The sequence below is a fragment of the Convolutriloba macropyga genome, chromosome 7 (genome assembly GCF_964194025.1).
Source record: "Convolutriloba macropyga chromosome 7, txConMacr16.3, whole genome shotgun sequence".
In the NCBI taxonomy this organism is placed as follows: domain Eukaryota; kingdom Metazoa; phylum Xenacoelomorpha; order Acoela; family Convolutidae; genus Convolutriloba; species Convolutriloba macropyga.
In genome coordinates this window covers 64496947-64506764 of record NC_134474.1, presented here as the reverse complement: position 1 = coordinate 64506764, position 9818 = coordinate 64496947, and the positions used below count along the sequence as shown (strand labels likewise).

At 33.4% G+C, this 9818-nt stretch overlaps 1 protein-coding gene across 1 annotated transcript; it reads right to left on the bottom strand.

The window, feature by feature from the left end:
- Positions 1-2606: 2606 nt before the first annotated feature.
- On the bottom strand, positions 2607-6399 carry LOC142342449 (uncharacterized). The gene is made up of 2 exons (XM_075393779.1): positions 5640-6399; positions 2607-3868 (listed from the first exon to the last, which is right to left on the bottom strand). The coding sequence occupies exons 1-2, from the start codon at positions 6261-6263 to the stop codon at positions 3428-3430; spliced, it is 1065 nt and encodes a 354-aa protein (XP_075249894.1). The 5' UTR covers positions 6264-6399; the 3' UTR covers positions 2607-3427.
- Between the last annotated feature and the right edge of the window lie 3419 nt (positions 6400-9818).

The following is a 9818-nucleotide window of genomic DNA, read 5'->3' as shown; positions in this document are numbered from 1 at the left end:
AAAACGTGTTTTCATTTTTTGTTTTTCATTCTTTTGTGTCATCAATGGCATTTTAATAACGACAACTTTTTGTCAAGAGTTGGGTTTTTAATTTGGCTTGGATGGTTTCATTTGCAATGAGATATCATTTTCTCCGTCTTCTCGACTCGACTGATCCTTTTCGATCAAAAGCTTGAAATTAAAAGCCGTCTCGTCATTTTTCTAATTTTCTAAAAAGCGCATTCTGTTGCACTCCTGAGGATCAACCGTTTTGTGTCAAATAGGTCCTCTGACCTCTATTTTGATAATTTGCGTTGAAAGCCAAATATGTGACAAAATTTGGTGTTAAGCAGAATTCCTGGGGAACAATTTATTTTCCATTAGGTTTTCTAAACGCTATTATATCAACCAAGCAGCACAGAAACAGTATTTTAACAAGGTAATGCAATTTAATGGACAACTGAATTGTTGCTAAAAGGCTGAAGAAATACTGAGTTTCAAAGATTAATTACATTAATTCACAGATTAATTAAAGACTAAAAGCCACCCTATATTTTAAGGTCAATTTTGTTTGAACAATTGAATCGATAAAAATTTGGCTTCATACTCATGGCCAAATTGAAGTCCGGCAGAAAAAATGGGTTTTGTTAAAGTCAACCTTTTCGCATAATTTCTTTCAAATATTCTCCTGCGTTTTTTGAGTCAATAATAATCATTTAATAACACTTTTCGCTCGAGCATGATTTCTCCATCAGTCGAAGTTTAACCGAATGATTAATCTTTCAAATAAAAAGTGCAAAAAAGGAGAAACAGTAGGCAACCATTATTTTCTGTAAAAAATATTTATTTTTTCAAGTGGTGTAGATAAATTCAGTTCTGAGAAATTTTGAGCTTGGAAGTTAAAGAACTTAAATTCTCTCAAATCATGGCCTCAAAAATACCAAGGAAAATATCCATTCTATTTTCACAAATTTTTACATCACTTTCCCACCCCTTACTATCTGAAAAGTCAATTTGATCCATGCAAACAAAAATAAAAGGTCGAGAGGAGCATGCCAAAAATTATTTACCAACATCAAGGACTATAGCTGATAGGGCATAATTGTTTCTGCTGGAATTTTCTAGTTTTCTGCTTTGACTTACTTTGTATCCTTCTAATAATCCATTGAGGAATATTATCTAAACTCCAATCAGAGTGTTTGAATATTTTTTCACCTCAAATTCTACATAACTAATATAATATTTTTGCTTGAGTTTTCAGGTAAATAATAAGTAACGTGTTCTAGGTAAATTGCACGCATCATTTTTTGCTTGCAATTTTGCAGGTAATGTTACCTGCAATTTTGCTTGCCTGCAAACGTTGCACCTAAATTTACCTAGACTTTTCTTAGCGTATTGCCTCGGGCATGGAGCCAATCGATACAAGGTTTCTCAATCGTGCTGTTTTTGAATAGCCCGGGTCGAGGAGTCACTGCTAAAAATTGCTAAAATAAGTAAGATTTGCGTGAATTTGATTTAAAAGTGCAAGATTTGCTCTCAATGCGATGAATAAGGTGATAAACAATTTTTAGGCGGTGATTATTTTCAACTCTTATGCGGTGAAAAAAAAAATTTTCGCCGCTAAAAATTGCAGCGAAATTTTTTTTCACCGCATCCCATTTGTAGCGGTGAATTGTTTTTTTTAACGCTTACGCGGTGAAAATAAAAAATTCGCCACTAAAAACCGCAAATCTTAAATTTCAACTCATTTGACTTTCATAGCGTTTATTGAATCTTTTTTAAATTCACAAGAAATATCAATGAAGTAAGTGAAAGATGCCGTAATTGAATAAGAAGTTGTTGACATCCAGGAGGAAAGAGGTTCGAACCCGTGTACGGCGGTTTCTTTTTCGTAAGAAGTCCGGTGATTGCTGTGAAACTAAATTTTTCACTGCTGAAAACCGCAGATCTTACAAAAATTGATCGCTTTCACCGCATTCATCACAAAAAGATGCGGGCGCTTTGCGGTGAAAAAAGTTTTTATACATCTATTCACCTCCAATCTTACTTTATTTCTTGACCAAACATCGGCCCGGGTGGAAATACTTAAAGAGCCTTCATAGGCGTTTGAAGCGTTTCAGTAATATTAATTCATATAAAACGTTTTTATCTATAGTGTGCTAAATATATTGACATATCTAAAGTGTTAGATAAATGTGAACTTTACAAATGAAAGTTAGAGCAAACAAAAATATGTCATTTTGATGGCCAGGAGTGACTATAGTCAGTGTATTTCAGTTCTGAACCAGAGCAAATCCAAGACAGACATTTCGGACATATTTACAGACAATTTTCGCACCGTTTCATAATATGTTCACGTCTTTTTTTATGGATATTTCAGACTATCTACAAACGTAATTGGCTCTCATAATTTTCTCAGTTCGTACTGGATTTCTACACTAATTTACCAGCCGCAAAAGTGTGATATAAATTATTCAAGAACCTAAAATGCCTGTTGCTGGTCTAATAAAAAGCTTGCTACCTATCCAAACAATGTTATAGGCGTTTAAAATACACACACAATCAAAAGTGTTTTAAACCTTTTTATGGATAGTTCTTTGAGTTTATCGAAATAAAAAAATTTGAAGTAGAAATAGAAATAGTTAATTCAGTTGGAGAGTATTGGACAACATTTCAAACAATTATATCCAATTACAATCCAATAAGGACACAAAAGGAGCATAATTGCTCTTCAAATCTGTGCCCATAAACGCAAAAGACTAAAAAACCCAAAATAATTGATGTCATCTTGCTGAAGCGTATTAAAAGTTAGTAACACAGGGTAAAAATATCCCTATTATCTTTAATACAATGCTCACTTATTTTTGATATATGTACTTTCAGTTGCTGAAAAGTAAAATTTTGAATATTTTTGGGTAATAATTTCAGTTGTTTTAGCCAATTATATGTTTTCTTCAACAAGTTAGCTAATAACTTTTTTGTTGTTTTTTGTAGTTTTTGAAATTGGCGGGGGAAATCGGCCTCTTAAAATCCATCTCGTTTGTTTTTTAATGACTGTTAGACTTTGCGGAACTATGTATTGTATAGCGGAGATGCGGACCTTATTTGCTTGAAAATTTTTTTAACAAGTTCAATCACGTAAAGTTCATTTAGAGTATGTATCTCGTTATCAATTAGAGTAAGGCCTAAGGATTCATATTTTTCTCTTCTTTTTCTGCTGCATTTACACTGGTTAGTCCCAATAGCAACTAGGTCAAATTAATGGAAATAATGTTAAAATTGTACGTAAAATAACTTGTGACAGCACTAGTTTTCAACAGTATAGTGGTTTTGAAAGGCTTCAGTACTGAAATGAAATTGGCGGTAAGAGAAGGGACATTGTGTTGTGATTTCAGCTTGTTACAGAACTCTAAACTATCAGCATGTTACAATTGTCACAGTTATTTCTCTATGAAATAATTAAGTCTTCAGCGAACTGAGATATGTCATCATTCGGGTGATCTTTCAACTTAGTCAGCACATCCTGAAATGTGAGCAAGACTGAAATCTCAGGAACAGATGACTTCAATCTTCTCAACAAATTCAGTGCCCATTTCACAGCATTGTTCACACTGTGCGGAGTGACATCTCCCCTCTCAGGCTGTGATTGGTCACTCGCAAACTGCAAAAAGCTCTCGCATTGTGAGACAGCCCCCTGTTTGATCATTTCCAGTGCGTTTTCCCGATTAGAGGCCAAAATTGACAAACACTGGAACATCTCATCTGCACTGACTGTCTGGATCTTCTCACCAAAGCCAAACATTTGGGCAAACATGCTGTCCATAGCTTTATCTGCAATTGATTTCATCAGGACGCCCCGCAACAAAAACTCAATGTCTTTTTTCGACACCTGAAAATTTTCAAGTCAAACTTTTGACATGAAATAGCTGATCCTGCAGAAATTAGAGAAAAATTCATGCTCTAATGCAATTATCATATCCAATCAAATTTTCTTTTCAGTTCTAAGTTATCAACGATGAATAAAAAACTTTGAAATAGTTTATTTTCAAAGAGATTTCAAACCATTCAGGGGTCTTTATGTAATTAGGTCAAAGATTAGCTTAATTGTAGATAAATGTATCCTCCTGATGAAATTTTTTGATAAATTAAGAGATTTCTTGAAAAAAACTAGTCTTATATGTGTTTTGGAGTGGTAGTCAGAATGATGGTGGGAGTAACGTGATGCAACAGCTGCAATGAAACCCAGGTTTAGGTGTGCGACGCTAGACCGCTCTTATCAGACCATTTCCCATACTTTGTCCTTTTATCACATCATCGTGCGACCCAAAGCTCTCTGATCAGACCGTAGTGCAACCCAAGAAATTGTACGACCAAAGTGCGACCCAAAAGACCTCTGATCAGACTATCGTTCGACCCAAAAATTTCGTGCGACTCTGGTGCAACCCAAAATTTTGTGCGACTTTAATGCGACCACTGCTACCTTTTATCAGACCATTTCTGAATACATGTTATAATTCGTTGTTATTTGTTTAAATTATTCAATTCCAAACCTATATACTACTCAACTTAAAATTTAATAAATTAGTATATCTTGTTAAGTTTAGGACAAAACTAATTGATAAAAATATAAAAAGAAAGGCAGCTTGAAGTTGAACTTTTCATTTGAGTAATCAAAAACAGTGATATAAAACTGCCGTCAAATGAAAATTGTCCCACCATTTCCCTCCCAGGCTAAAGTTTAGTAAGAATGGGCTCCAATGAGCTGTAGTGATTGAAACTTATAGGCACATATGGAACTCATGCAAACGTTGAAATCTTCATTTCAACCGTTAAGAGAGGAGTCCTCTTTGAAAAATGAGTCACCCAACGAGCGGGGTAAAATCAATACCGATGATTTTTCGATGTCAAACAAAAGTGCTTGGGAACTTCTAAATTTTATATTTTATAGTACGGGTAGTAAATCATTGGCGGCAAAATATGGGAGCGAGAACAGATTTTTACAAAAAAAGTAGCGAGAGTAATCCCATTTTTGATTCTAACTGAACTAATGAAAACAACAAAGATCATTTGTTAATCCAAGATCTGATGTAATTACTTAAAAAAAATTAGCTGAGATATCACTCATAAAAAAACCTCATGCACGAGGAGGCTTTATTGATAGGCAGCAATTGAAGGACTTCGGAGGAATTGCGGCCTCTTGAGGATTAAATAATTAGGGTTAAAGTTAGCTGCAAAAAAATCTGCTATGGGAGCACGTCTCAGGAATTAAAGACCGCAAAATTATTCCAATTTTCATAAAAGATGCTCCCGTTGCAGCTTTTCATTAATAGAAACTTTACTTCAAATATTTATGTTGGGTAGGGCGATGGATGGTAGTTCTACACTCCGTTTTTGAACAGCTGCTATGGGTAAAATTGATTACAGAAGAGCATAGAAATATACTGGAGTTCTTTGAGATGCATATATCTCCTCATTTTCTCTCTCTTTCCCTCTCAGATCATGCTTTACCTTACCTCTTTACAACTTCAGACTCAAAAAGAAGTAAGGATTGCTCTTTTAGAAAGCCAGACAATTTATATTGCTTATGAGATTTCTCTCACAGTTCTGTTTGGGTTCAATGCTCAATACAGGTAGCTTCGCAAAGGGGTTTAAGGAGTTACCTGGAGCAAGTGTGAGGATGCTGTTGCGTTTTCAATCAGTAGACATAAAGTCATGATAGCGAACAGCTTCTGACGAGGTTCTTGGGAAACTTTTAGTTGAACCAAGTTGTCTAGAATCCCTGTGGATTGCAGCTGTTCACGCGAGTCAGGATGTAGGCGCATAATGTTCATTAGAATACACAGACAGCCGTTTGTAACTTCAACTCTGTTTGAGCCATTTCCTATCAACAGGCGTTCCAAAGGATGAGATGATGAATTTCTCTTCACTTCTCTGGCAATGATCTGATGAATGCCATTTTCCACAACAAGTCGACAGACAACAGGACTGTGATTGGTAAGACACATTAGCATATCCACAACCCGAACCATAACCTCATAAGCCATTGATTGTGAAGGTTGATTCTGGCTATCAATATTGACAAAAATTGTCTTGGCTGATTCCACGAACTTACGATCGGCCAACTTGTCCGCCAACTGTTTTCTGTCAAGATTCGAAAGCATGAGCTGAAATAAATCTCGGAATTTTTGCAATGCTTCCCTGACTTTTGTCAGATTATTTGAATTTAAGTGACCAAAGGCCTTTCCGATTTCTTCGTCCACTTTGGACCAATTTATAGACGCCATTTCACGATTTGATCGGTTGTAAAATAACGTTACTCTAGCAAGCTTTCAGAAAGTAAGAAAAATGAACTAAAGTTAGCAAGTGTTTGATAAATTAATTTTTGCTTTTGTTTTCTGCGTTTTCTGTAATGCGTCTTCTTTAATCACACTTTTTAGTTAAGAACTTCTCAGAAGTCCAAAAATCTTTTTTTAGCAATTTGTAAAACTAAAACAGTATCTGTCATAGCTATTTTTGTTGACAGAAGTCATAAAAAGACTTTGATTTGGAGATCAATACAGAATTAGGATAACAGACGACCAATTTCTCAGAAAAAAAAACAATTTCTCAGAAAAAAAACAATTATGGCGAGAATTTATTGATTAAGTTTTAACGCTGTAAAATCTTTAAAATATAGCAGGACAAGTCCTGACGTGCAATTCAAAGAATTTTCATTACTTAAACAAACAGAAAACTAGACATAGAACGGACTATGAGTGAATAGGGAAAACCATTTCTAAAAAAAGATAAAAAATATAAAGAAAAACAGAAAATCAGTGTCAAAATGATTCAAACAAAAAACTAAGCCTAAATTGAACTGTGAATGGATTGGGAAAGCCATTCACAAAAACATCAGATCCAAAAAAATGGAAAAACAGTAAATATCAAAGTGAAATTGCCGCATGTGATCCAAAAACCACCGGCTGGAAAGCGAGTTTTTGTTCTAACACCTTTTCCCACTCTACTTTAAAATTGGAGCAAAAAAAATGTCACGCCAAAAAACCACTCGCTTTTTTGCAACACTTCCTGTTTCGTCGTGACCAAAATCACTACTCCAATTTGACTTCAAAAATCATGGAAATGTGTGATTAGATCTTAAAAAAAACATAGCGGGAAAAATTCCGGAAACGAACCGAAGCGAAATCCATTTAAACGGCATCAAACTACTCATCAGACAAATGTGCCTCAACTAATTTATGGTTATCTTGAAACAAAAACCATAAAACAAAAAAGTAAAAACAATAAAATCAAATCGGTTGAAATATGATAAAAAAAGTCGGATCAAATTTTGTTATAATTTGAGATCCCGAAATAACCATATCTGCTTAAATTACTTCATCAAAACGACTAGTACTTACTAAAACCACTTAAATGAATTATTTAAAAATATTTGCGGCAAAGTTATGAAAAAGTGCTCTTAAAAACAATATGCACTAAAAAACTAAAAAAAGTCAAAAAATTTTTTAATATCACAAAAACATATATATCTAAAGAAAAATTCCCTTCTGCCAATAGAGTAACCAGATGCTCACAAAACAATAGGCAAGTCAAAATAGGCTAAAAAACTGCAGGACAAGTCCTGACGTGCAATTCAAAGAATTTTCATTAATTAAACAAACAGAAAACTAGACATAGAACGGACTATGAGTGAATTGGGAAAACCATTTCTAAAAAAAGATAAAAAATATTAAGAAAAACAGAAAATCAGTGTCAAAATGATTCAAACAAAAAACTAAGCCTAAATTGAACTGTGAATCGATTGGGAAAACCATTCACAAAAACATCAGATCCAAAAAAAAATGGAAAAACAGTAAATATCAAAGTGAAATTACCGCATGTGATCCAAAAACCACCGGCTGGAAAGCGAGTTTTTGTTCAAACATCTTTTCCCACTCTACTTTAAAATTGGAGCAAAAAAATGTCACGCCGAAAAACCACTCGCTTTTTCGCAGCACTTCCTGTTTCGTCGTGACCAAAATCAATACTCCAATTTGAATTCAAAAATCATGAAAATGTGGGATTAGATCTTAAAAAAAACATAGCGGGAAAAATTCCGGAAACGAACCGAAGCGAAATCCATTTAAACGGCATCAAACTACTCATCAGACAAATGTGCCTCAACTAGTTTATGGTTATCTTGAAACAAAAACCATAGAACAAAAAAGTAAAAACAATAAAATCAAATCGGTTGAAATATGATAAAAAAGTCGGATCAAATTTTGTTATAATTTGAGATCCCGAAATAAACATCTCTGCCAAAATTACTTCATCAAAACGACTTGTACTTACTAAAACCACTTAAATGAATTATTTAAAAATATTTGCGGCAAAGTTATGTAAAAGTGCTCTTAAAAACAATATGCACTAAAAAACTAAAAAAGTCAATAAATTTTTTAATATTACAAAAACATATATATCTAAAGAAAAATTCCCTTCTGCCAATAGAGTAACCAGATGCTAAAAAAACAATAGGCAAGTTAAAATAGGCTAAAAAACTTGTCTAAAAAACAAAAAAAATACGAAAAATTGCAAAAAATTAAGAAAAATAATCCCAAATTTCGCCATTGTTTTCATATTTCTCAACAAAAAATGATTAATATCAACAAAACTGTTAACGATTGTTATCTTAAGTTTGCTCAAGTAAAAAAGAGTTTTTCAATACCAATTTGAGCCAGTAAAACAAAACAATCGTCAAATAAAAAGCCAAATTCAGCTAAATACATGAAAAATCTCCGATTAAGCATAAAGTTCATATGAATTTCCAAAAACATTCAAATCACTACAAAAACCAGCCTAAAATTAAAACAAAATCATAATCAAACCTGTTAACGAAAAAAAGCGAAAGAAATGCTTTAAAATGCCGCACGTGAACAAAAAAATTTCGCTCGCTTATAGAATTTTTTTCACACCTCAATTTCTCGCTCTCTATAAAACTGCGATATGAACAAAAAAACCACTTTCTTTGCTTTTTGCTCCACTCCTCATTTTGTTCAGCAACACAATCACTCCAAATTTTTTCAAGTGTTTCATTTCCCGCTTCAAAAATCACTCCAATAAAATTGATTAAAACAAGGACTCCTCCAATACTCCTCTTCGAGTCGTAAAAAGACAGCGCCCCAATGCAATTCAAATTCTTTGAATTGTAAAAACTAATTGAATTTAAAGAAAATCTCATAATTCATTGTACAATGACAGCACAGAGTCATGGTTATGTATGTTTTATAATGTTTCACTCATCCAAATTGATGCCTATTTGTCTAACAAATTAAATACATATTGGAAACCTTCATTCTGATGCAGGTTCATTTTTTGGTTGAGAAACTGTATAAGTTATTTATTAAATTTTTCATCAAAATATCTAGCTCTGTTCAAATTTTGCCCACTCTTGTAAAGACAAAGTATCCAAACTGAACTATAAGTCGGAAAGTAACCTAACCTTTACAGGTCTGTCTGGACTTGAAAATCCATCAAGTATCTTTGAGAATCCATTAAACTGCATCACATCAGAATGAAAGTTTCTAAAATTTGTACTTCAATTTTTAGACAATTAAGCACCAATTAGGATCATTGAAGTTCAAACATTACAAAACATACATAGCCGAATCTGCGCGCTGTCATGTTACCATGAGTTATGAGATTTTTCTAAAATTCGATTAATTTTTTTTAAAGATTTTGCAGCATTGAAACTTTATTAGAACTGGAATTCCTAATATCGCTCTTTTGTTTTCTTATTTTCTGAATTCAAAAAAGTATCTAGTTTTGCCAATTTCTATTTGGTTTATTTTAAACTTTGAATTTAT

Excerpts from the sequence above, each read along its gene's own strand:
- LOC142342449 (XM_075393779.1), bottom strand. The coding sequence starts at position 6,263 with ATGGCGTCTATAAATTGGTCCAAAGTGGACGAAGAAATCGGAAAGGCC. Across the intron at positions 3,869-5,639 it reads CATCCTCACACTTGCTCCAG|GTGTCGAAAAAAGACATTGA; the intron begins GTAACTCCTTAA and ends GAAAATTTTCAG.